We start from the raw sequence: 26,004 nt of genomic DNA, 5'->3' as shown, positions 1-26,004 counted from the left end.
CCTGTGTTTAAAAGAGCTTTTTAAGACCCATACTCAACTACCATTTTTAATTTGAGTTTATTCAAGATGGCTATACACCCGGCCGTTTGGGTAAGTCTTTTTGAAATGAAAAAGTTGTCTTGGACTTTTCTCTTTAAGTAGAAAGTATTAATGAGTCTGTTGCAGATGGGGCATTCAGAGGAGATAGAAAATTGTGTTTGTTTAAAACCCTACATCCTTTCTTCAGACACTGAGGAATTATTCCCAATAATCTCCAGCAGTTTGACCAAATCCCCTTCAGAGGGACCCTCTTTCTGTGTGTTCTCAGGAGTTTGTGGGAGGTAGTTTCAGCTTCAGTCCTCAATCTTAAATTGTCTTCTTTCTTGCTGTTGCTATCAAAAGATATCTATCGTCACTCCAGGGGGAACTTAGAATATTACTGGTTTGCTCAGAAGTTTTTACGTGCACTCTTAATATTCACACATCCCTCACACCTCCTATAAATTGTTTTCATTTTACCCTTTTGTTGAAACAGTGTGACACTTCTCAAACTTCTGTTTTATCACACTTTCAACAGAATCTCTGTCCAGTGCAGTTAGATACTGGCCTTTACTGCTTAGAAAGAGTTGAGATTCTTAAGAAAACCGGAAAGCATTTTCTTAACCTTTTACTGAATTGACTAGTTATTGATCTATATTCACTGAGCTAACCACATACATCTCTCATGCTCTGTGTGTGTGTGTGTGTGTGTGTGTGTGTGAATATGGCTTCTTGGTTTTTGTTTTTTTCCCCGTGAATGACCAGTTATAAGATTAAATTGTCATTGAAGTTGTCAGTGGGACTCAGTCATAGAGCAATCTTGATTCAGTAGAAAAAGCTGTAGCTTCAGAACCTAACCTGGTAATCAAGTTATTTCCATGGGAGCTGGAGGCATTCTCCCCTGCAGTCGCAGAGCTGCGAGAGGCTGCCCGGTCGGGCCGGGACCCAGGGAATCTGGGCACCAGCTGCCGCTTTCCGTTCCCCAGCATCTGGCCCTGCCCCACCTGCTCACTGAAGGAAGGGGTGGAATGCATTTCCTGGTCCCCTCCCCTGGCCTTAGTGGAAAAGTAAAGGCTGAATACGACACGTGTTTACAACTGTGCCGGAACGGACGGCAGCCCAGCGCGTCAGCGCGTCTCTGCTGCTCTTCCCTCCCCGACCTGACGGTAGCGTGGGCACTGCGGGTGTCCTCGGCTGGGAACAACACCAAGGACCCCAGGACCTCCTGGCCAGTGAGCAGCCAGCATGCGACAAGGTGGAGCCTCCTGGCCATGACCTGGACTCCGGAGCCCTCTTTTTCTCTCTCGCCCTCCTTGACAGTTGTTTTGTTTAAAGAGTTTTAGCTTTTTTAGTAGTTTGATATTCTCTGAATATCCATATTCTCTCAATATTCATTACTTTGCCAACAAAGTTTCTTCTAGTCAAAGCTATGGTTTTTCCAGTGGTCATGTGTGGATGTGAGAGTTGGACTGTAAAGAAGGCTGAGCACCTCGGACCTGGTGCACTGGGAAGACCCAGAGGGATCGGGTGGAGAGGGAGGTGGGAGGGGGGACCGGGATGGGGAATACATGTAAATCCATGGCTGATTCATTTCAATGTATGACAAAAACCACTGCAATGATGTAAAGTAATTAGCCTCCCACTAATAAAAATTAATGAAAAAAAAAAAAAAAAAAAAAAACGAAGGCTGAGCACCAAAGAATTGATGCTTTTGAACTGTGGTGTTGGAGAAGACTCTTGAGAGTCTCTTGGACTGCAAGGAGATCCAACCAGTCCATCCTAAAGGAGATCAGTCCTGAATATTCATTGGAAGGACTGATGCTGAAGCTGAAACTCCAGTACTTTGGCCACCTGAATTGAAGAGCTGACTCACTGAAAAAGACCCTGATGCTGGGAAAGACTGAAGGGGAGAGGAGAAGGGGATGACAGAGGATGAGATGGTTGGATGGCATCACAGACTCTATGGACACGAGTTTGAGTAAGCTCCGGGAGTTGGTGATGGACAGAGGGGGCCTGGCGTGCTGCGCTCCATGGGGTCGCAAAAAGTTGGACGTGACTGAGTGACTGAACTGAACTGATTCTCTAAAGAGAACGCACGTAAATCTGCCGAGCCCCATCCTCTTCTCTCATCTTCCTCATTCGTGCCTACCGTTCTACTAAAAAATTATATATTCAGGAAAGGGCAATAATTCTAGAAGGCAGGAGGACCATTTAATGCTGAGTGAGCATAAACAAGTATGAGGATAAATGTTACAGAAAGCTGTGTGGTGGGTCTGGCTGCTTGCAGCTCAAAGGCCAATAAGCAGGCCAGGTTGGTGGAAAGGAAACTTTGCTTTATTTCAGATGCTGGCAACTTGGGGGGTGGGTGGCTGACGTCTGTGCAAAGGCCAACTCCCCCCACCACCACCACAAGCTGGGGGGGTAAGAGCTTTTATAGACAGCAGTGGGGAGGGGGCTACATGCAGAAACAGCACAGTCAGCTCTGACAGTCATCTTCAAATTGGTCATCAGGGGTCTGACCAGTGTCATCCTGGTTGCTTAGGTCCAGTTAATCTTCACTTCCAGAGTCCATTCATTCCTATTTCTCTGAGGCCAGTTCTCGGAATCGTGGCGGCGCACGTCCTGGGTGCAGTCTGATCATCATGTAGTTAACTTCTCTGCCTGGTGTTCTAGTATCTGTAAGACAGCTCACAGGATGTGGCTCAGAATGTTATCTGTAGCTTGTGAGAAAGAGGTAAAGGCCCTTGACTATGCTTCATGACTACATTATTATTATTTAATCTCTTTTAACTGTTTTCCTTTGTCTTCCGCAATTCTCAGCTCTCTGATTAAACTTATTCTTAGACCAAAGTTTTCCATAGGCAGAAGGCAGGCAGAGGACATGGTGGGTGGCGGGGGGGGGGGGGGGGGGGGCAAGGACCATGGGGTCCTGCTCCGTTTCATAAAGGGGGAAGGTTTCCTTGTCAAAGATGAAAGCCAGGCGCATGATGAACACCTTGACTTTGCTTTGGAGAGCGGACAAGCTCCTATTCAGGCAGCCATACGTGCTCACGCCACATCTGCTAAGAAAGGGTGGCATCAAGTCAAAACCACCATGAGGAACCAACTCACACCAGTCAGAAAGGTCTTCGTTAGAAAGTCTACAGGTAACAAGTTCTGGAAAGACTACGGAGAAAAGGGAACCCTCCTAGGCTATTGTGGGAATGTACCTGGTATAACCACTAAAAAGAGAACAGTATGGAAGTTCTTCAAAAAACTAGAAATAGGGTTGCCATATGACCCAGCAATCCTAGTCCTGAGCGTATATCTGGACAAAATTATAATTCAAAACATACATGCCCCTCTATGTTCATAGCAGCATTATTCACAATAGCCAAGACATGGAAACAGCTTAAATGTCCATCAGCAGAGGAACCGATAAAGAGGATGTAGTACATATGTACAGCGGAATGTGATTCGGCCATAGAAAAGAATGAAATAATGCCATTTGTTGCAACGTGGGTAGACCTAGAGATGATCATTCTAAGTGAAGTAAGTCCGACAGAAGGAGAAACATCATATGATATCACTTGCACGAGGAATCTAAAATATGACACAAATAAGCTTATCTATGAAACAGGAAGAGACTCACAGGTGCAGAGAACAGGCTTGTGGTTGCCAGGGGCGGGGGGGCATGGGAGAGGGATGGAGAGAGAGCTTGGGGTTAGCAGATGCCAACAATGATGACGAAACAACAAACCATAGCCCGGGGAACTGTATTCAATATCTTGTGATAAGTCATAATGGAAAAGAATATGAAAAAGAATGTATGTGTATCACTGAATCACTTTGCTATCCAGCAGAAACTAACACAACATTGTATACAACTAGAGAAAGAAAGAAAGAAAGAAAGTGAAGTCACTCAGTCGTGTCCGACTCTTTGCCACCCCATGGACTGTAGCCCACCAGTGTCCTTAAAAAGGATGTCGTCAACTGCCCAACCCTTAACAAATTTAAAGTACTGACCTTTGAGGGCCGACATGATACTCTTTCTTCTCTTAATGCCCCAAAGAAAGAAAATATCTAATGTCAAACATTTGGCATTTCCCACTCGTTACTATGGAGGGAAGGAGGAAAGGACCCAGGAGACGTGGGTTCAATCCCTGGGTCAGGAAGATCCCCTGGAGAAGGAAATGGCAACCCACTCCAGTATTCTTGCCTGGAGAATCCCATGGACAGAGGAGCCTGCTGGGCTGTAGTGCATGGGGTCTCAAAGGGTCGGACATGACTAAGCACACACACACACACATCATTTGCACTTAAATTAGGCTGTTCTACACTGAGCAAATGCCTTTTGTTGTTTTGTAAGATTGTCCTGAAAGCAAAGTAGGCCCCTAACTCTTGCCTCCCAAACTTTGTGTGTTTGCAGGAATACCCTGGTTGAGGACCACTGTTGCTACCCTGGGAAGACTAGGCATAACCATGGCCTTTGAAATTGTCTATTTGGTAAATTCAGAATTGTACCCAACAACATTACGGTAATTCCAACATCCATGTCATGGTTTCTCCTAAGTAATTCTGCAGGTGCATGTTTTAAGTCGACCGCCTACAATGCAGAAGACGCAGGAGACACGGGTTTGATCCCTGGGTTGGGAAGATCCCCCTGGAGAAGGAAACAGCAACCCACTCCAGTATTCTTGCCTGGAGAATCCCATGGACAGAGGAGCCTGGTGGGCTACAATCCATGGGGTTGCAAAGAGTCAGACATGATTGAAGCCGCTGAGCACGCACGCCGTGCAGGCATTAGACTTGAAATCAGAAAATCTGATGCGTGTGCTTGCAGCGTGAGTTACATTTCCCACCATCCCTCTGTGCAAAGGCCGCAGCCTCTGCTCTGACCACACTCCACGGCCAGTTCCTGAAGAATGAAATCAAATAATCTTCGCAGCTAGTGCAAACTGGCCTTCTTTCTGGGGGGAATATTCATGAGCACACCTTACTGTAAGTCTAGGCCCCACGAGGGCACATGAGTGCCAGAGCGGGCTGGGCAGTAAGCCGCTGATGGATGATTAATTTCCACCAATACTGTAGACTCCACCCCTGGCTCCAATTAGCCTCGCCTCGCTGTGACTCTGAGTCACAGAGTGACAGGTGTGAACTGGTGCAGCTTGGAAATGAATTGCGTAGGAAATGATTTGCATAAAGTATAAGGGAGGAGAAGTTTTCAATGTCAAACACTAGAGAAATGGGAAATATTGTTACCATTTCTCTTACTTAGGTATCTGATAATATTATTCATCCTGAAGTTATTTAAATATTTTTATTTCAAACAACTTTTTTATTCTGCAGAAACTTTGGAGTTTCACTGTGTTCCGGTTTATGTGATTTTGGGGGGATTATAGCCCCATTTCTGCTCTTCCGGCTAGCAGCCATTTGGCTGGAACTACCTCTTATCATCTTTGGTAAGATTCACTGTATGCACTATTCTTAAATGCTTTCATCTGCATTCTTTGCATTAATAGAACCTACAGTGATGACCAGGTTCGATATTCATGGTATTCATTTGCTCTTCCCATAACAACTCTTTCAGGTTTTGAGGAACCACAGTGAAATGTGGGCCCTAAATCATTTACATTTATTTTATATCAAAGGGTTCCAATGAAAGGTGTTCAACTTAAGAACTTTTCTTGCAGTCCAGTGGTTAAGACTCCACATTTTCATTGCAGGGGTCATGGGTACGATCCTTCATTGAGGAACTAAGATCCCACATGCCACAAGGCATAAACCACCCTTCCCCTCCTGCAAAAAAAAATCTGGAAGGCAGGGTTTGGCAGCATGGGAACAAAATACACTTTTTAAAGAAGTGTTTGATTTAGCTTTCTTTGTTGAGGTTCTGAGTTAAAATCAAATACTGTGAAACTCTTTTATGATATTGTGGGACACAACCAGTAGTTTTGGGGGGACCTAATAGGACCTTTTGTGTGTTTAAAACAAGCCTAAAAATTAATTGTGTTGTTGAAAGTTCCATGTCTTTCAACGCCATATCTTCATTTGCTTTGATGCTGAGAGCACCATGTCCAAAGAACAGAGGACAGAGAAGCCCTTGCACACGTACCATGAGCTCTTTGATGCCTGTGTCAGATTCACACCCTCCTTCCTACCCTCTGTCTTCTTGAAACTCATGACGGGATGGAACCATAGCTCGGGGAGGGGACTGGGGTAATTCCAGCAGGTGCCTCGCCATCGCCGGTCCAGCTTTCCTTCCCGGGTCTCACACACCCCTCCCCTCTCCTTATTAGCAAGAGAGGATGCTGGCTGGCTCCTTGCTCACCTGCTCTCCTCCATCTCCACTTGCTTGCTCCTGGTAACGAAGGCTGGTCACTCACTGCTCGGCAGTTTTAAACTCCAGTGAAAATGTTGCATCCACGAGGACACACACCCAGAGGAACGCAGTGGCCCTTCAGCAGGGCTGGGACCACGGAGTCGGCGTCTCACCGGTGATTCAGTAAATGGTCATTTCAGACTATTTCATGGGATCTGATAAACAAGCTCAGCGTTGATTCTGGGCCAGCATGAACAAGCAAAGAGGAGGCATTGTTCAGCCAAGACAGAGCGGTCTAAGAGCCCAGTCCCTCAAGATGGGGGGCTGGCCCGGAGGCGGGCTGGCTGAGCTGGGCACTGGTGCCGGGGGCAGGCCCTTGCTTTACAGAGGGAGCTGCCTTTCCAAACAGCCGCTCACAAGAGCATGTGATAAAGAAGGGTGTCTTTGGGCTTCCCTTGGAGTAGGAAGTGGCAACCCACTCCAGTATTCTTGCCTGGAAAATTCCATGAACAGAGGAGCCTGGCAGGGTCGCAAAGAGTCGGACTGGGCCACTTTCACTTTCACTTCTGGACTTCCCTGGTGGTCCAGTGGCTAAGACTGTGCTCCCAGCTCCGGGGCCCAGGGGGTCGATCCCTAGTCAGGGAACTAGATCCCACCTGCCACAACTAAGACCCCCGGCATGGGCAGTAAATAAATAAACAAATATTAAAAGAAAGAAGGGTGTGTGAGAGCACGTCACAGGATCGCTAACCCATCCCATGGAGTCAAGCAGAGAGAGAGTCAGGGAGGACGGGGCCGGGGAAGGTGAGGGGACGTTACTCACGTGAGAGGTGCAGGCTGGAGCTCCAGGCAATGGAAGGACCTACAGTAAGAGGACGTTGGGGCTTCCAGGCGACTCAGATGGTGAAGAACTGGCCTGCAGTGCAGGAGACCCAGGTTCCACCCCTGAGTCGGGAAGATTCCCCCGGAGGAGGAAATGGTGGCCTTCTCCAAAGACTGCTGTGTGTGAGGTGGGGCCTGAAGGAGAGACAAGGCTGGGGAGACCCGCTGGGGCCCGACCACTGGATGTGCAAAGGGTCTGCTCCGTATCCAGACAGCAGTGGGAAGCTGTGTGGAGTTTTAAGCTGGGGTTGGCAGGGTCAGATCCACCGTTTAGAAACCTGACTCTGATGGCCGATATGCCAGGGACTTAGAGGGGACTCTTAGGGAGACAATTAAAGGAATGTTGTTCTAACCAGGCCAGGACTGGGTCTGAGGTGATGGCACGAAGGTGTTGAGGAGTGGATTGATCTGAAGAAATACATTGGATGTTGAATTGGTCAAGAGGGGCTGACTGAGTGGGTGAGGCCCAGAGGGAGCAGGGAGAAGGACCGTGACGCTGCTGACTGGGAGAACCACAGGAGGGTTTAGCGTGCTTCAGAGGAGCCTGTCTGCGGGAGGATGTGCGGGAATTCTATCTGGGCTGCTTGTAGGATGAGGTACCTCTAAGAAATCCAGGCTGAAATGGTGAGGAGGCAGTAGGTTTGATGAGCTGAGTCAGGGGTACGGTGGCCTCAAGATGAAGGTTTGGAAGCCACCTGGATGAAGATAACCCCTGAAACCATGCGAGTGACCAAACTCCCGCCCCCCTCTCCACAGGAAACAGGGCAGAGTGAGAGGAGAGAAGGGGCCCAAGACGGAGCCCCGAGGAGCCACGAGCGTCCAGTGTCAGCGGAGTGAGAGGCGCCAGGCAGGGGACGCGAGGGGAGCAGGAGGGAGACCAGGAGCTCGAGGGCCGGGGTCGTCAGGGTCTGGCGGGTGAGGCCATCAGCTGCCAGAGCTGCCGGGAGGCCGGGCAGCCGGGACCAGAGGCGGGGCCGCTGGACCTGGTGGTGGTGGCCTCTGGTCCTCTGGCGGGAGCCGGGCCGGTGGGGACCCTGAGAAGAGCGCAGACCCGAGCACATGGGCGTGGGACATGACTCTGGCCCACCAAGGTCAGTTGTCAAGTTTTCAAGAATCCTGGAGCCACCCCGGTGGCTCAGACGGTAAAGAATCTGCCTGCAATGCAGGAGCCCCAGGTCCAATCCCTGAGTCGGAGAGATTCCGTGGAGAAGGGAACGGCAACCCACTCCAGGGTTCTTGCCTGGAGAATCCCATAGAGAGAGGAGCCTGGCGGGCTACAGTCCATGGGGTCGCCAAAGAGTTGGACGTGACTGAGTGATTAATGGTTATCATTAAAAATTGCATATACGAGATGAAAAACAGAGGTAATAAATACACCTGCTCAGTTCCTGATTCATCGGGCTTTGCTGCGTCTGACCTTGAGGCTGGTGTGTCCACTGGAGTCCACGGTGGAGATACTGCTGCTCATCTCCCCAGAGCCTCACCCTCGGGGCTGCGTTGCTGGAATGAATGATGCACAACGGGCGTATTTACACCTTGGAAATAGGCAAATGCTGAAAATTAAGACTTTGTTTTCCGGAGGTATTTACCGGCACAGCACTAGAATATGAAGATATGTCCCCGATAGCTCAGTTAGTAAAGAATCCGCCTGCAATGTAGAAGACCTGGGTTCGACCCCTGGGTTGGGAAGATCCATTGGAGAAGGGAAAGGCTACCCACTCCGTATTCTGGCCTGGAGAATTCCATGGGCTGGCTAGTCCATGGGGTCGCAAAGAGTCGGACACGACTGAGCAACTTTCACAGAAAACAAGAAAGGATGGTGTTTCAAGGATTTCAGTTCTAAGACAGAAAGGAGGATGGTGGCTAGAGGATCATGTGAGTTTGTGAGAAGGCTCTGTAGAGAGGAGAGATTTGAATACGTTTCAAGGCATCACCAGAGGGATAAAGCTGCTGGAGAGAGGGGATGAACCCCTACAGCGAGGAGCCCAGAAGACTCCAAAAGCTGCTCCTGGGCAGACGTGGGGACCAGCCTTGCCGGGCCACGCGACGGGAGGAGGGCAGGGATGGGGCGGCTGGAGGATGCTGAGGGGACTCTTCCGCAGTGGCCTCTGTTCCCCCCGAAGTAGGAGGTGGGCGCTTCTCAGAGTGTTCGGCACTTAGGTCCTGGATAAAGAAGTATGAGATGGACGCCAAGAGCACAGGGGCGGTGGGACTGTCCAGGGTCTGAGGACACTGAGGAACTGTGAGATCGTGACAGAGGATCGCCGGGGAGCTGGGCAGGGTGACCTCACCAGAGCACTGCTGCAGGGGGCGGGGGAGTTAAGGTGGTGGGCACAGCGGCTTCCAAGGGGAGCAAGGGCGATGCGGGCGGCTGTGCCATCTGGGGACCGTAACGCTGTTTCCCTGTCCCACAGGTACCCTGGCATCCGTCTGCGGTGCTCTTGTGATGCTCCTGCCTGAAACCAAGGGCATCGCCTTGCCAGAAACAGTGGATGATGTAGAAAAGCTTAGCAGGTACAATACAAAAGTCAGCCCACCCTAATTGAAAGCAGCATTTCAAACCCACTGGGAAAGGATGGGGCTGAGAACACTGAATGTGGGGAACGGGATACAATATTAAATCCCTGTCTTGCATCTTAAGCAAAAAATTCAAAGTAGGTTTAAAAGGGTGACGTAAAACTAATCTGGAAATGAACATGTTTTATTTTTTAAATGTGGTCATGAAGAGAGAAATATATCCAAATAAGGTGTGAAAACTCAGAATCTAAAGGAAAAGGCTTGATGACTGGACGAAGCAGAAATAATTTAAATGTGCGTCCCTGGGCAGCCAATGGTGACAATGATAATATATCCATAAAATGGATTGCTACACAGATATTTAAATAGTAGAAATGTAGATATATGAAAGACATGGAGAGATTTTCAAGGGGGATTACGAAGTGAAAAGTAACTGAACAATGTGTTATAGTATTTATTAAAAAATAAAACCAAGAGTTATCCCTCTCTATAGCTAGATGGGAAGATAAATGATAGTCAGGTGATGATAGATAGATAGATAATAGCAAAAAGAAAATGGGAGAAGGAGAAAGAGATTGAGTTTAAGGGGAGGGTGTCTAAATAGTGTGCAGAGAAAGTTAATATCCAACCAACATTTAAACATAAAATGTATTTTATATTAAAAAAGTCACATTACATGCATTCTAATTTTCTCTGAAATTTTTCATAATAAAAGTAAGAGAGATTATGAAAATGGAAATGTATAGGGAAAGACCTAAAATGATAAAATATACCATTGGAGATAGAAATGTGTTGGGAAGAGGGGTGAGAAGAGAGAACACTTATTTTATACCCCATAGACTTCTGCATCATTCAATTTTTTAAAATCATGACAACCTGGTCTTGTATCATTTGTGAATTTTATTTTTTTTTAATTTTTAAAAATTTTTTTGGCATGTGGGATCTTAGTTCCTCAACCAGGGATCGAACCCATGCCCCCGGCATTGGAAGCTTGGAATCTTAACCACGGGGCCATCAGGGAAGAAGTCCTTATTTGTGAATTTAAACAAATAATTTAACAGCTAATTTGAAAAATAAAAATCAGTCTTCTTCTAAACAGAGACCTGGAAATTAAGGATATGGATCTCTAAATTTTATCAGATATATTTATGAGAAGGTAGAGATGTTAATAACCTCATGGCAGTTTTCTTCGTCACTTTCTTTGTCACGGCAGATTGGTTAGAGATTAGAAACTGACAACTTTTAGGGTCCTGTGTAAGTGATCAGTGGTTTCACATATGTCATTTCATACTCAAACTGGTGGTGTGCAATAGAAGTTCTTGTCCTCACTTTTTTATGCTCGGAAAGACTTGACAACTTCTGTGTGCTAGAACTGGGGTTGACGTTGCCTAGTGAACAGGTGTGACTGCTGTGTGTTACTCATTTTTGCTGTGTTGGGTCTTCGTTGCCGCGTGGGGTTTTCTCTCTGGGGCAAGTGGGGGCTACTCTAGCTGCGGTGTGTTGGCTGCTCCTTGCAGTGGTTCCTTTTGTTGCAGAGCACGGTCTGTAGGACTCTCGGGATTCAGTAGTTGTGGCTATGGGCTCAGTTGCTCCGAGGCACGTGGGATCTTTCCAGAGCAGGGCTCAAACCCATGTCTTTTGCCCTGGCAGGTGGATTCTTTACCACTGAGCCACCGGGGAAGCCCTGGGGTAGTTTCATTATCTTAGGCTCTATCCTACTTGATTATGAGTAGCTTCATAACAAGAATCTCCCGGTAGGATTGGAGATTTCTCTCCTCATATCCTCTTTAATGAGGTACCATCGCCCTCTCCAGAGATAGGCAACCATTGCTAAGTGTCTTACAAGTATTTTAACCAGACTTTAAAACATATATATTGATTTCATTGTCCTATTTCCTGATGCTATTCTGTAGAACCACATTGACGAACGTTCAGAACATCTCAGAACATTCCTAAGAAAACCTTAGCAATGTACTGAAATCGAACCACCAGCTGACTTCTAACAGCAGCAGCCAATCAGAGGACAGGTAGACGTTTGTCCCATGGAGTAACTCAGTCAGATGCTTATGCTTGTTTGTAAGTAAACAGATAGGTAATCGCTTAGCCTCAACCAAAGCTCTACCTAGGTTTTACCCTAAAATAATGCTACTTGGGGCTTCCATGGTGACACAGATGGTAAAGAATCTGCCTGCAATGCAGGAGACCCAGATTTGATCCCTAGGTCAGGAAGATCCCCTGGAGAAGGGAACAGCTACCCACTCCAGGATTCTTGCCTGGAGAATTCTATGGACAGAGGAGTCTGGTCGGCTACAGTCCATGGGGTCACAAAGAGTCGGACAAGACTGAGCGACTAATAGTCCTACTAATGCTACTTGAAGTTTGAGGTGAGGTGGGAGATTCTCTTTAAGACACTGCCATTTTATAAACCAAAATTAAGAAATGTATAAAAGGTATTATTAATAAAACTGTCCTTTTGAGAATTACACCGTGGTAAGGTCTTGCTTTATCCAGAAAGGATAAATGTTCTGCTGACTGTGGCATCACAGACAATTATTTGGTTTGTGTCAGATTATTTGTGTCAATTATTTGTATTGGGACCAGATCAGTATGGTGGTTATCCAATCCTGTCCCTCCAATTGCAGTCGTGCTAGAAGTCGGAAGGAGAGGAGAATATTGAAAGGTTAGATGAAGCAGGTGAAATGGTGAGAAAGGGAATAGGATCATCTTCGAAAAAGATACCCAGACTTTAAAGGTAACTTCCCAGGCCCTAAAGGGTCTGTTCAGGGCTGGGACACCCAGGGGGGCATCCCAGCCAGGATCACAAGGTGGAACGTAAGGAGGAGTTCAGCGCTGACTGTTGCATGCACAAGCCTGTGATGTGCCACTGGAGTTTTAAGACGTTCGAGTCTCAGTGCTGCGGAGTCCTTTTCTGCACACCTGCTGCCCTCATGGAGAAGGCCTTCTGTGCCAGCTCTCCAACCAGGGGGATCGCATTCTTCCTTTTGACTCAACTCCACTTACTGCCGCTCCTTTCCACAGTGAGAGTGACACACCCGTTCTTGACCCCCAAACCAGTCAGAGGTCAGATTTTCAACCTCATCAGGAACAGCGTGGAGGGAGAGGGGGTCATTTGAGGCACTAGTGGTCAAGAACCCTCCTGCCAGTGAAGGAGACATGAGAGACTCGGGTTCGATCCCTGGGTTGGGAAGGTCCCCTGGAGTAGGAAACAGTAGCCCGCTCCAGTATTCTTACCTGGGAAATCCATGGACAGAAGAGTCTCGTGGGCTACAGTCAATAAGGTTGCAAAGAGTCAGACACGACTGAACGTGTGCACACACACACACACACACACACACACACACGCTTCTGCCAATTCAATCATGTTAAAAATAGAATTAAACAATCTGAAGAGATGGAGCTTTGGAGATGAGAAGCCCATCTGGATGGTGTGCAGGGAAAATTAATATTCAACTGATAAATAAACAGGAAGTATTAGGCCAACAAAAATTCAACTTACATGAATTTCTAATTTTTTTCTGTGTTTGTAACTTTTCATAACAAAAATTGGGTAAGTTAAGTATGCCTAGTCCCTACCCTTGAAAAAACACCTAATCAAAGTCTGATCTACAGTTCTGTAAATTCAGCACACTGGTTGCATTCTATAGTTACTTGAGGGGGAGAAAAGAAAACTACTCAGCCCAAGTTACTGAAATTTGTTATCATTTTCCCATCTAAAACAGCACTTAAACATTTTTTAATTTCTCCTTTCTTTTGTTGACATCAGCAGCTCATTTCCAAACCATCTGTTACAGGATAGAAAGTCATAAAGAATTTATATATGCGAATTAACCCCTGCCCAGGGTCTGAGAGCAGGTAAAAAATGAGTTTGGAAATAGCTCATTGTTCCTTTCAAAGCAGGTTTTTATGAGCAGTTATGCTTGAGTGCATTGGATCAAAACCAACTATGATATTGAGTAGTAATAAAGACTTCCTCCCCACTAGTTATATAATCTTTCGTAACAGTTCTCTTTTCTCCTTTGTCAGTCCACATTCCTGTAAGTGTGGCAAGAAAAAGAAACCCCAGGTTTCAAGCTCTCACCTTTGAGGCTGCTGCCAAAGACGCAAGGAAGGAGCTATTCAGGCCAGTCCCCACCAAGGAACCGACGTGCCTTGCAGAGACGTTGTGTGTGTCCATTTCAGCGCTGCAGCTTCAAGTGTTTTCAATACTTTACAAAGACAGTCAAACTATCCAGAGTATTTTTATATAATGTTGGATGAATCAGGACATACCATGCTGTCAAAGCTTCTGGGAACATGTAACATGTGGCTGGGATATAGCCAAGAGCCCGTTGCGTGCACAGCTTCTCCTGAAGTCTTTTTCTCACTTTGAGGCAGAGTCACTGACCCACTGAGTTACGGCGAGAGAAGAGGAGCCCCACCCGGTTCTCATGATGGCTCCATCCAGAAGGCAGGATGTGCAAACCACAGATCTGGGGAAAGTGTACAGAAATGGGCTCATCAAATCTGATGCAGAAACTGAGGCTCTGAACTGCGTTCTGAAGATTCCAGGGTGGATGAAGATTTGGGAAGCCTGTTAAAGAAGAAGCTGAATCAAGGACCTCAGGTCATATGACGCTGAGCCTTTACTTCCTCTCTTAGCACCTGGAGCTCCATAAGCTCCTGGAGCATCTGGGTTTGCAGGCACATTCAGATCTCATTCCAGAAGTAAGAACAAATCTGTGCAAGTTGAGGATTTGGCTGTATTGTTCATAAAATCAGATTTGGTCCCAAGAGATGAGTCAGGATAATCTTGGCTCTCCTTTAGTAGACACTGAGAGTCACCTATTCAGTTTTTTACTGATGAAACCCATGGATTGTGATTTCATGGGTCTTATGATTTTAATCATAAAGGAATACTTGTCTTATAAATGAGTTCAGTTTTATGATGGTGCCCACAGTCAAGAGTGAAAACTACGGGCAGATCTCATTCATCTTGACAATTTTAACCTGTCTTGGGGAGAAGCTTACATTTTAGTGTAAAAGAAAGATCAGTTCTAGCCATGTTTAGAAGAATTAGCAGAAGTCTTACAGATGACTTTAGAATTACTAAAAAGCAATTTGATCTTTTTTTGTTTGTTTCTGAGACTTTCAATATGTGGAGTTTAAACACAAAAAAAAATGCTGTCTTTATGATGTTCTGCTTTACGTGTTATATTTGTTATATTTTCAGATTCAGTATGTATCTCATGCAAAATTGTTTAATGAGTTATTTTGGGTGGACCGGTAAAATTGGAGCCAAAGGGTAATTTTGCCAGTTTGGAAGAAAATTTTCTATATGAACTTGTGACAACGTGTATGGTGTATGCGCTAATTGTAAAATAAGTTTTTAAGCCTTAAAGCACATCAGAATTGAATGTGAGTGTTCAGTTTTTCAGTGAAATAAACACCATTCTCTAAGGACATGATGCTACCTACATTCACCCTTTGTTCACACACACTGGTGTTTTCATTTCCTTTGTATCTCTTTGCTACGAGATGACTGTTGTTCCTTGTATTATCACCTTGGAATTGTATTTTGAGTTGACATTTGAATTCTGATAACAATAAAAAATATACATAAATTGTCAAGAAAAATAAGTTTTCATCTGTTCTCTTCTTTCTGAACATGCATCACTGTAAAACACTCTTCCCACGTGACAGAGTATACCACATATCCAGGCAGCCAATTACTGATGGAAATTAAGTGGTCCACCTTCAATATGTGTTTGCTGCTCCTTTCCAGGCTCTTGGCATCATTCCTAGACCCATGTGTGGCCCAGAATAACATTCAGACTCTTCACTGGTCTGGTGTTATGACACTTCTGTTGCTTGGTTTCCAACTCTCTGCCCAGGGTCTTGTGCCAGGCTTGAGCCAAGCTGTCAATAACAGTCTTTATTCCCAAGAGTAGAATTTCTCATGATTCCCCACGTTGCAGCTTTGAACACATTTATCTCAGTGCCAAAAATAAAGACATTAAAGATATATGTCAAGGCATCCTTCATTGTCAGGGTGAATATATGGGTGACTTACTAGGATTTCTCTATTAATCTTACAGGCTTTTTGGTACTCTATTCCTTATGAGGAAGAACAAAACCTTTCAGGTCTGTAAGAGCTATATTATTTACAATTGGTAAAGAAGAACATGAAAAGAAAGAAAATCAAAGAGTTAAATCAAAAGAAGTACCGAGTTTATTTTCAACAAATGTCATAGCTGTATTGCCTTGTTATTACAGAATCCAGCAGTCCACAGCCAGGAACAAGTTATTCACAACATCACAAAAAAATGTTGAGGTTTGGCAGTAGATGGCAGCTAGGAACAGTGTCTTACTTGGTTTGATTACTGTCAATTATTGCTGAGCATGCTAAATCCCCTACCCAAGTTCCAGCTTCTAGAACCGTTGGTGCTTCACTGTCTCCCATCTAATTAATGCCTTCTCATAGTTTCTTCAATCCAAGGAACATAGGTGGAAACACGAACATACACACCAGGCTTATTGGGGCGTGCGCAGCCAAGACCCCAAGAAGTGACTCCTTGTAGAATGTATTTGTCCTTCTCAAAGCAGACCAGAGGCCCGCCACTGTCACCCTGTACAGAGGGAGGGGAAAAAGCGATGAGGGGACTAAGCATCCTCTTTTTATTATGGGACATCATCCTTCCATTACCTAAATGTACGCTTTCCCAGTATTTGAACACTCCTTTCCTTACTAACCAGGGGCTTCCCTGGTGGCTCAGAGGGTAAAGCATCTGCCCGCAATGTGGGAGACCCGGGTCCGATCCCTGGGTCGGGAAGATCCCCTGGAGAAGGAAACGGCAACCCACTCCAGTATTCTTGCCTGGAGAATCCCATTGGAGGAGCCTGGTGGGCTACAGTCCACAGGGTCGCAGAGTCAGACGCGACTGAGCGACTTCACTTTTCTTACTAACGGGCTTCCCTTGTGGCTCAGCTGGTAAAGAATCCGCCTGCAGTGCAGCAGACCTGGGTTCAATCCCTGGGTTGGGAAGATCCCCTGGAGAAGGGAAAGGCTACCCACTCCAGTATTCTGGCCCGGAGAATCCATGGACTATAAAGTCCACGGGATCGCAAAGAGTCGGACACAACTGAGCGACTTTCACTTTCCTTACTAACATATTATTTCAACATCTGCTGTGCTTCAGTACTTGGCAAAGTATATTCAACAAAACCAGACCATTTAGTGTCTCCTGGGGGTGGGGGGGGCGGGAAATCCTTCATGAGAACTCTACTCATGCCTTCAAACTTTGGGGGTTTCTCTTAGGGAGGGTAACCCCAGGAACAATTGTAAAAGGAGTGCAGGAGTCTCTGTCTTATACCGACCTCCCTTCCCTCCTGGAAAGGTCCTACGCACCAGCATCCTCCCAGAGGGGTGGGGGCTGTGACCGTGATGTAACCACGCCCTTACAACCAGCCTGGAACTCGAGGGCTGGGAAATCACCCTCGATGATCTGAGTCAACCATCAGAGACACATGTTAAAGGTTTCTGGGCAGTGTTTAGTCGTGGCCTCCGACTGACAAATCCTGCTCGTATTTGCGGCTTTGGGGCTGAAACGTCCAAGGGGCCGAGGCAGGCCGACGCAAGATGAGCGCTGGTCTCTCTCGTCTTTTCTTACCTGGCAGCTGTCGGACCCTCCATCCAGATCGCCCGCACACAGCTCCGTGGACCTGACCCTCCCGTTCAGATACTCGAAGCGATTACACACCTTGTTCTCGACCACGGGCAGCCGCGCCTCCTTCAGGCGGCCCTCACCGGAAGTGCCTGTGTTTAGAAAGATAAGAAAGGGTTACTGGATCTGAACCGTGTCCCCAGGGGAACTTCCAGAACAGCAGAGCAGTAACCATAGGTCTCTGGTTTATCCATGAGGTTGCATAAGACAAGGAGTCAGTTCCCAAAACTACTGGGATTCTTTTTTTTTTCTTTTTGACCCTTGAAAGTGTAAATGTTACATAAGGGTTCATGTTCCCACGTCCTAATTAATCTGGGCTTCTTTATGGGATTTTTGAGGTTTGTTTGTGTGGTTATCTTCTGCTCCTTTTTTCAAATCATAGAGAAAATTATTTTTAATATATGAGATATTGAGAAATACTAGTGCTACAGTATGTATTTTACACATTCCCTTCCAGAATTTTTATGTTTCTTCTACTTTACATCATATTGCACTTTTTTTCACACAACATTACATAGTAAGGACTTTTATCATCTTTATAAATGTATATTTAAATTATATATTTTATATAATTATATTGTATATGTAGATTATACATTTTATAATTCATCTTTAAAATTAATATTTGAGTGGGGAGTGACTACCTAATGGATTTGGGATTTTCTTTTGGTCTGAAGCAACATTTCTGTCCCTTGGACTCCAAGGAGATCCAACCAGTCCATCCTAAAGGAGATCAGTCCTGAATATTCATTGGATGGCCTGATGCCAAAGCTTAAGCTCCAATCCTTTGGCCACCTGATGCGAAGAGCTGACTCATTTGAAAAGACCCTGATGCTGGGAAAGATTGATGGCGGGAGGAGAAGGGGACGACAGAGGATGAGATGGTTGGATGGCATCACCAAGTCGATGGACATGAGTTTGAGTAAACTCCAGGAGTTGACGATGGACAGGGAAGCCTGGTGTGCTGCAGTCCATGGGGTCACAAAGAGTCAGACACGACTGAGTGACTGAACTGAACTAAAGATTTCTGTAAATAGTGGTGACGGTTGTTCAACAGTGTGAATATACTAAATGCCACTGGACTGTACTCGTCAAAATAGTTTAAAAAGTAAAATATACATTCCTTTCCCAATTAGGGACAGTAAAGACTCTTCCATGGGCTTGTCTTCCCTACTGTATTTCTTTTTTGTGTGTAAGAAAAACTACTGTCTTACTTTGGCAAGGGGAAATAGAACCCTTGCACAGTCACAAGAAGAAATGATGTTTCTCCAGATGGACACACCCAAGTATGTCTCAGTATTTTCACAAATAATCCAGTTTTCCAACTTTGCAAGCCCAGCTTTCACGAGTTTTACAAAGTCTTTGCTTTGCCAGCATGAAACAGCTAAGAAATAAGGTACTAGCTCTCCAAAGGCTTTGAAACAAACTTGGAAAATTGTCTTGAGTTCAGAAAACTCACACTGGAGTTGACAGGAGCTCGTAAGAGGCCCACTGTTTGACATCGAGGGGCGAGTCCCAGTGCTGGTCCAGCGGGGGAGGAAGGTCCTGAGCACAGGAGCATTGAGCAGTGGATGTGGATGTATTGTTTGAACTGAGTAGATTTGCGGATGGTGAAGCCTCCTCAGAAAATTGTTGCTGAAAATTAATTTAACAGTGTCCTGCTCTGACATCTGCTTTCTGAGCAAGACAGACACTGTGATGCCAGGGGCAAGTTCTCTAATTGACCAGAAATTGTTGTGTGCGGAGGTGCTGCCATCCTGTGGCCACAATAGAGATGGCACATCTGAGGGCCTGACGCTATGAGACTAAGGGTGACCCAGGGCCCTGACGGGGCTTCCCTGATGAGGCTTCCCTGATGGGGCTTCCCTGATGGTTCAGAGGGTAAAGCATCTGCCCGCAATGCGGGAGACACAGGTTCAGTCCTTGGGTTGGGAAGATCCCCTGGAGAAGGAAATGGCAACCCACTCTTCCAGGTGCTCTTGCCTGGAAAATCCCATGGATGGAGAAGCCTGTAGGCTACAGTCCATGGGATGGCAAAGAGTTGGACATGACTGAGCGACTTCACTTTCACTTTTCACTTTCAGGGACTGGATGGTGCAGTCGGGAGGGAGAAGGCGGTCCCTGAAGGTACCCAGCCATTGCCGACGAGAGGCTGGCCCGAATGAGCCCCTGGGCATCAACCCCGACCTTCTTTGGAATACAGGGAAAGACTAGAGACTAAACGGGAGATTTCTACTTCACACGGAGAGGCCGAGAACACTGACTGATCCAGTGTCATTACTGGTGTATAGAAAATCGGTAAACAGACCTCACTCGTGTCTTGTGACTCCTGGTCCAATAAATATATCAAGAATCATTTTCTCAAATTACACATTCAGATGAGGCCTGGAGAGACAGGGGAGTCCAGTGCCAGGTGGTGGTTAGAAAAGTGTGGGTGGTGGGTGAGGAAACAGTGACTGGGCTTGGGGGTCTGGCAGGCCTGGGTTCCAAGAGGGCTCAGCTACACACGGGTTAGGTGATGCCTCCTGAGGACGGTGACCATGGGGATGAGGAGGAGGGCTGGGGGTTGATCGTGATGCTGATGGTGAGGTGGTGTCCATGGCGATGGTGGTGTCCATGGTGATGGTGGCCATAACGACAGTGATGATGTGAGATAGTGATGGTGGTTGTGGTTGTACAAGAAGCACAGAAGCTGCTAAAATACCATCTGCAAAGCACTGAGCTCTTCACATACATTATCTTTATCTGCACAATACAGATGAGAAAACTGAGGCTAACATGCAGAACATCATTTGAAAACATGGATTTTATGGATGAGGGTTTAGATGCCAAATGGTATCACGAGGTAAGGTGACTGGTCCCTTCTCCCTAGCCAGTGGCAGAGGCAGAACTGCATTCCAGGGCTCCTGACTTCCACTCTGATGTCCTCCACCAGCACTTCCAGGAAAGTGAGGCAGAGATCTAAGACATCCTTATAATGTTCCTAGGCCCGGGTCTGAAGGATGTAACAGTCATTTGTGTTATAATATAATGCAGGACAAACTGCAAAGGGAAGCCAGGATCCCCAAATTATAGTTCAAGTACTGATCCAGGATCCTTCATAAACGTCTCCTCTTTGTCCTCACCCCACCCACCAAGGCCAAATACCTTCCTAGAACTGAGACCTTTCTTTCTGCCCCCAGCGGTCAGTCTGCCCCACCCCCAATAGCCTCTCCACACAGACACAGACGTGTGGGCATTTCAGGGAGACGGGTTGAAATATCGTCTTGTTGTTGACCCACACTTTTTAAGAACTCTGTGTGGTTAAGCTCACGTAAATAATCTAACACCCTTAATCTGCAGCTGTGTCAACACCCTACTTAGCTGAGGAGACAGTATTAGCATTGGATTTACAGGCTGAGAGTCTCAAGGAAACACCACCCCTCCCCTCGTCCATGTCTACGGATGCTGGTTATGGAGACCGGGCAGGTGCCCAGACAAAGTCAGGAAGGGAGTGGACCTCACTCGCTGGTAGGAATTGGTACACACGCCCGTCTCTTCATGCAGGCTGCAGGTCAGAAGCAGTTCATCACGTGAGTCACGACAGTTATCTTACCTTGGGTTTCTCCCCAGCCAGTGACGTAACATTCTGTCCGGCCTGCGACCACGTAATTCAGGGATGGCAGACAAGCTGGGATTACCTCAGCAGTGATGATGGCAGGGCTGAAAGCAGAACATCAAAAGTTGCATTTGACTGCTGGGCTGGGAGACTTCTGCCGTTCATTGGATGAAAATGTAAAAGTGTTAGTTGTTCAGTCATGTCTGACTCTTTGTGACCCCATGGACTGTAGCCCACCAGGCTCCTCTGTCCATGGGATTTTCCAGGCAAGAATCCTGGAGCGGGGAGCCTTTCCCTCCTCCAGGGGATCCTCCTGACCCAGGAATCGAACCCAGGTCTCCTGCATTGCAGGCAGATTCTTTACCAGCTGAGCCACCTGGGAAGTCACTGGCTGGTTGCCCACAACAAGATGCCGCCTGCCTCAGAGCCCCAGAGGCTTCCCAGCTGCTACTCCCTGCTTCACTGACAGCTGAAAACAACTTTTCACCCTCACATTTGCCTATAGGATCTTACGAGGTAAACAAATGGGACGTTTTACTTAAAAGGTACAGGTTGTGGACAAGAAACCAGAGGTGGGAGCAGAGATGACAACGACTTTTCTTGTCTATTCTGGCACTATGGGAATTTTATACCATGCACGCTTTTATATCAAGTTAACAGGGCTTTAATCAGTAGGTGAACCATCCAGCTGAAATACAGGGCTTTAAAAATAGCAAGTGCCTTGTATCACCAGGAGCAAGCTGTCCCATCTTTGGGATCCTCAGATTCCTCACCCATAAATGTTACAACACCATGGCTCTAAGAATCCGATACAATGCAAGACACCAAATGAAACAGGATTAGAAGTAATCACCTTGCATAAACAAAGTAGTATGTTTTTTTTTTAATTAACTTTTGTATGCCTTAGAATTCCAGAGAATCAAACATCAGAACTTTGATTTTTTTAGACTTGATTCTATCTTATTAGGGCTTCCCAGGTGGCTCAGTGGTAAAGAATTTGGCTGCCAATGCAGGAGACACAGGTTCGATCCCTGGGTGGGGAAGATCCCCTGGAAAGGGAAATGGCTACCCACTCCAATATTCTTGCCTGGGAAAACCCATGGACAGAGGAGCCTGGCGGGCTACAGTCCACAGGGTTTCAAAGAGTCAGACAGGACTGAGCAACTGAACCACCAGCAGAAGAGCTCCCGCCGCCCGCAAGGAGCGGCCCACGCTCATGTATAGGTTGCTCTCATGGAATGCCGAAGACTGAGACTCCTAGGGTGTGGGGAGTGTCCTGAGGGTGGGTCCCCAGAAGTGCAAATGTATCAGGCTATCAGAGAACACGTCCAGAACCCCACGCTTACTAAATCACCTGTTTGAGGAGCAGAGCTTCGACCGTGAAGAAAGGAGAAGCAGGCTAAGCTGAGAAGGCCCTGTCTTCCCTTTCTAGGAGGGAGTCACTCCTCAGTGGACATGACGTGTTTCTGCCTGGACCCAGAGAGCCCCCCTCAGACCCTCAACCGTTGGCCTCACACTGGCCGGGCCGTCCTCCTCACTGCCCCCTGTCATCTGGGACCCATCAGCCTGCCATTTTGGCTGTCCATCCTGTGACTATTCTCGAAATAGCTGTCTCTTTATTTAGCTCACTCTCTTGGGACCTGTTTCTAAATACTACTAACTTTTAAGTGACAGAGAAAAAAAAATGGATCATTTTGTCAGACTTACTAAAACAGTCATTCAACAGGAAACGTAAAACCAGAGACGGGAAGGCGAATGTGCTCTTGTGAATTGTGAGTGTGCATGCGCACTGCCTTTCTTTTTTAAAGTGCTTTGACATACATAATCGCATTTGATTCCCCCGAGCATATTATGATGTTGAAAAGAGAATGTCAACCTGGAATGACTGAATAATTCTCTGATTATGAATGTATACTAGCTGACTGGGGAACTTACTGACAGTGAAGGCGTTCATTTGTGTCCGACCAGGAGCCTACCAGGCTCCTCCGTCCATGGGATTTTCCAGGCAAGGGTACTGGAATGGGGTGCCATTTCCTTCTCCAGGGGATCTTCCCAACCCAGGGACTGAACCCAGGTCTCCCACATTGCAGGCGGACACTTTACCGTCTGAGCCACGAGGGGAACTTATTAAGTGAGAGAATTGTAGGGATAATCTGTACCTCATGTTTCAACACTCTTTTTCCGCGTGAGGAAACAGTCCTAATGCCTTTGTCGTGACTACGTGGGAAGAACACCCCTTAGCCATCACCTTCACCTGTATTCTCCCCTCCGCCCACCTCCGTCCTCACCCAGCCCCTGTAGGAGGCGAGCAGGGCGGAGCCCAGGTTTCCTCGCTTGAAGGTCAGTGCTCTTCCCAAAGCCTGATGCCTTTGGGGTCCTAGCTGGTGCCAGCCCCACACAACTCTGTTACGGCTCATAAATCCAGCCACGAGCAACAGTTCTCAGGGCTTGCAAGGTGATCGTCGTGGGCAAAGCAGTACCTGCTCAGCTTGAGTAAGGCGATGTCCGCCTGAGACGGTTCCAGGAAGATCCTGGACACTGGTATTTCCTGGACACTCTGGTCCCGGGCGGACTCATAGTGTGCACCCAGGATGACCTTGTAGAATGACGGCACTAAAATGCTAGAGAAGACGTCCGCATTAGCAGCAAAATAGGGACCAGCCCTGCGTCAGGTGCCCTTTGGAGTCATAAACACCACATCTCCTCCCCGCTCGGCTACCTACAATCGGAGCCCTCTGAATGGGAAGAATGAAGTTCATGGCCTTCCTGAACCTGGAGGTTAAGGAAGGTTCTCAGACCACAGAGGAAGAATGAAATCAGCACTGAGGCTGGCCCAGGGCAGACACCAGGTCGGGGAGCCTGGGGAGACCAATGCCCCCTGGGGCGAAAGGCTCTGTCTTACTGTGGATCCTGCTGCGACCTGCCGGACTGGGTCTGCCTTCTTCATTTCTCTCCAGAAACACCGCCCCCCTCCCATCCCTTCACGTCCACCCCCAACCCCCGTCCCCAGTATCACAGCCATGGAAGGAAGGAGGAGAGGGAAGGAGACAAGGGAAGGGAGAGAGAGGAGGGAGAAGGTGATGAAAAGGAGGCAGGGAGTCTTGAAGACGAGGAGGTCTTCGCGTCTGGGGTCCCCTAACGCATACCCATCCATGCAGTGCTTAGCCGTCAGCACCCACTCTGGGGCTATTAGAGATCCTCCGCAGAAGTGCCTCGATCTGGAAGGAAAATGTGCCAGGATTTTAGTTAAATCTGATTATTTAATTCTACAGAAAGTCCAAAAGTGGTGCTGACTCTGCTTCAAGGTCGCTCATGTTCCCAAAGGACGAAGTGGCCGCAAGGACAGTAGGAGTTTTGAGCTTCCTGCAGTGAGTGGGTCCTCCGGAGGTCACCCCACCACTCGGGGTGCAGGGTGGGGTGGGGCTGGGGCTCAGGCCAGGCCTGTCCCCAGGGGAGCAGAGCGGCATGGCTCCAACAGGAGGCTCTTTGGCCCTGGACGCCAGCCACTTGAGGGCTCTTCTGTTTCTTTTGGAGGAGATCTATGTTAGGCCTGACGAGTCATTCTTCAGGGTGCCAAATGGGATTCTGAGTGGCCCATGATTCCGGGGCATCTGCTGCTCACGCTATTTGAGAAAGTTTGCTTTGGGGTGGGGGAAACATCCCCTAAATCATTCACGTTGTAGAACTGCTTGGGTACGACACAGCTCATAAAACTCGTGTGAGCCGCTTTCAAGACCATCATAATGGAAGGGACACAGATGTAAGTGAGTGGGAGCCAGCAAGGCAATTATCAATCAGGGAACAGACCCCAGCGCAGCTTGGGAAAGAGGGACTAGGAAATATGTGAAAGCAGTATCGCAGGATCAGGCATCACAAGCCGTTACTACGTGATAAGGCAAAGAAAAGAACAGCGAACGCAGCCACAGAAAGAAACGGACCGAACGCAACACTTAGACACCATCTCACCAGCGAATGGAAGGAAGACCCTGGGCTCATGGGCACGGGTGCCCATGCGAAGAGGAAGCATTAACAGCCGCATCAGCCCATTTTTGTGCATGTGCTTTGAATGAGACACCCAGGGAAAGGGGCTGATCAAAGACTAACACCAGTGAAAGATCACCAGAACCGTCTGGGTCCTGGAGGACGGGGATGATCACGCTTCAATTATGGCAATCCAGAGCTACTCTCCACTGAAAAAGAGGTGTTTTTTATATGGGTGAGCATCTTTTGATTAAATTCAGTACTTCACAAAACTGTCGAAGGCAGGAAGGGAAAAAGACTCTACATCTGTGATATAATATTATAGATAATTTTATCTTTACCCTCCCCCACGAGGTGTTGATTTCTAAAAATATCCCTTTCTCTTCATTTTACAAAGCCACTGTGGGTATCTATATAAACCCTTAAAGCATCTTTCATACTTTTCCAGCAGTACTGGAACTTAGTGTAAATTGCTACATTTAACAATTCTGATGACAGCTACCCAGATTAAAAAAAAATTTTTTTAATTTCAAATTATTTTCAAATTAAATAACATAGAAAAGAACATAATTTAAAAAAAAAGAAAGAAGCAGACTCACAGGTATAGAGAAGAAAATAGTGATTACCAGTGGGAAGAGGAGAGAAGGGAGATGGAAGGGGCCATATACGGGATTAAGAAGTATAAACTATTAGTTATAAAATAAGCCACAAGGCTATATTGTACAACCTAGGGGACATAGCCAAGATTTTATTACATTATATTTTATGACGATAAATGGAGTATAACCTTTAACAATGGTGAATCACCGTATTGCAAAACTGAAACCTATAGAATATTGTGTAGCAACTATACTAATGTACAACTAATGTACAACCACAGAAAAAAGAATTTTTTATAGTTTTCCTTACTCCTTTGTTGAACTTAGAGGCAGGTTCTGATACTGGGGGTGTGTGGATTTAGTTGACTGTAGAAAGGTGTTCTGTTT

The 26,004-nt window shown here is 46.8% G+C and overlaps 2 protein-coding genes and 1 long non-coding RNA gene across 6 annotated transcripts in view; 1 reads left to right on the top strand and 2 right to left on the bottom strand.

The window, feature by feature from the left end:
* The window catches only part of SLC22A3 (solute carrier family 22 member 3), a 92,660-nt gene extending 77,305 nt beyond the window's left edge, over positions 1-15,355 (top strand). Inside the window, exons 8-11 of one of the 3 annotated variants that reach the window (XM_020876317.2) lie at positions 4,427-4,535; positions 5,347-5,459; positions 9,616-9,715; positions 13,763-13,912. In XM_020876317.2, coding sequence (XP_020731976.2) covers positions 4,427-4,535; positions 5,347-5,459; positions 9,616-9,715; positions 13,763-13,823 — 383 coding nt within the window. In that variant the 3' untranslated portion in view covers positions 13,824-13,912. Of the gene's footprint in view, positions 1-4,426; positions 4,536-5,346; positions 5,460-6,296; positions 6,410-9,615; positions 9,716-13,762 lie in introns of those variants that run through there. The other 2 variants (XM_070461429.1, XM_070461430.1) reach the window with 2 other exon arrangements.
* Positions 2,175-7,425, bottom strand: LOC139032992 (uncharacterized). Its single transcript, XR_011485612.1, has 3 exons — positions 7,143-7,425; positions 6,329-6,534; positions 2,175-2,738 (listed from the first exon to the last, which is right to left on the bottom strand). It is a non-coding gene; the product is annotated as an uncharacterized lncRNA (long non-coding RNA).
* A 569-nt stretch (positions 15,356-15,924) lies between the features above and the next one.
* Positions 15,925-26,004, bottom strand: part of PLG (plasminogen) — a 47,268-nt gene continuing 37,188 nt past the window's right edge. The window contains exons 15-19 of one of the 2 annotated variants that reach the window (XM_020876595.2): positions 24,184-24,255; positions 23,518-23,658; positions 21,035-21,141; positions 17,386-17,531; positions 15,925-16,344 (exon numbers count right to left, since the gene is read on the bottom strand). In XM_020876595.2, the coding sequence (XP_020732254.1) occupies positions 16,183-16,344; positions 17,386-17,531; positions 21,035-21,141; positions 23,518-23,658; positions 24,184-24,255 (628 nt within the window). In that variant the 3' untranslated portion in view covers positions 15,925-16,182. The remainder of the gene's footprint in view (positions 16,345-17,385; positions 17,532-21,034; positions 21,142-23,517; positions 23,659-24,183; positions 24,256-26,004) is intronic. The other variant, XM_020876602.2, reaches the window with a different exon arrangement.

This window comes from Odocoileus virginianus, chromosome 34, assembly GCF_023699985.2.
Source record: "Odocoileus virginianus isolate 20LAN1187 ecotype Illinois chromosome 34, Ovbor_1.2, whole genome shotgun sequence".
Classification (NCBI taxonomy): Eukaryota; Metazoa; Chordata; class Mammalia; order Artiodactyla; family Cervidae; genus Odocoileus; species Odocoileus virginianus.
This window is presented reverse-complemented; position numbering and strand designations above follow the sequence as displayed.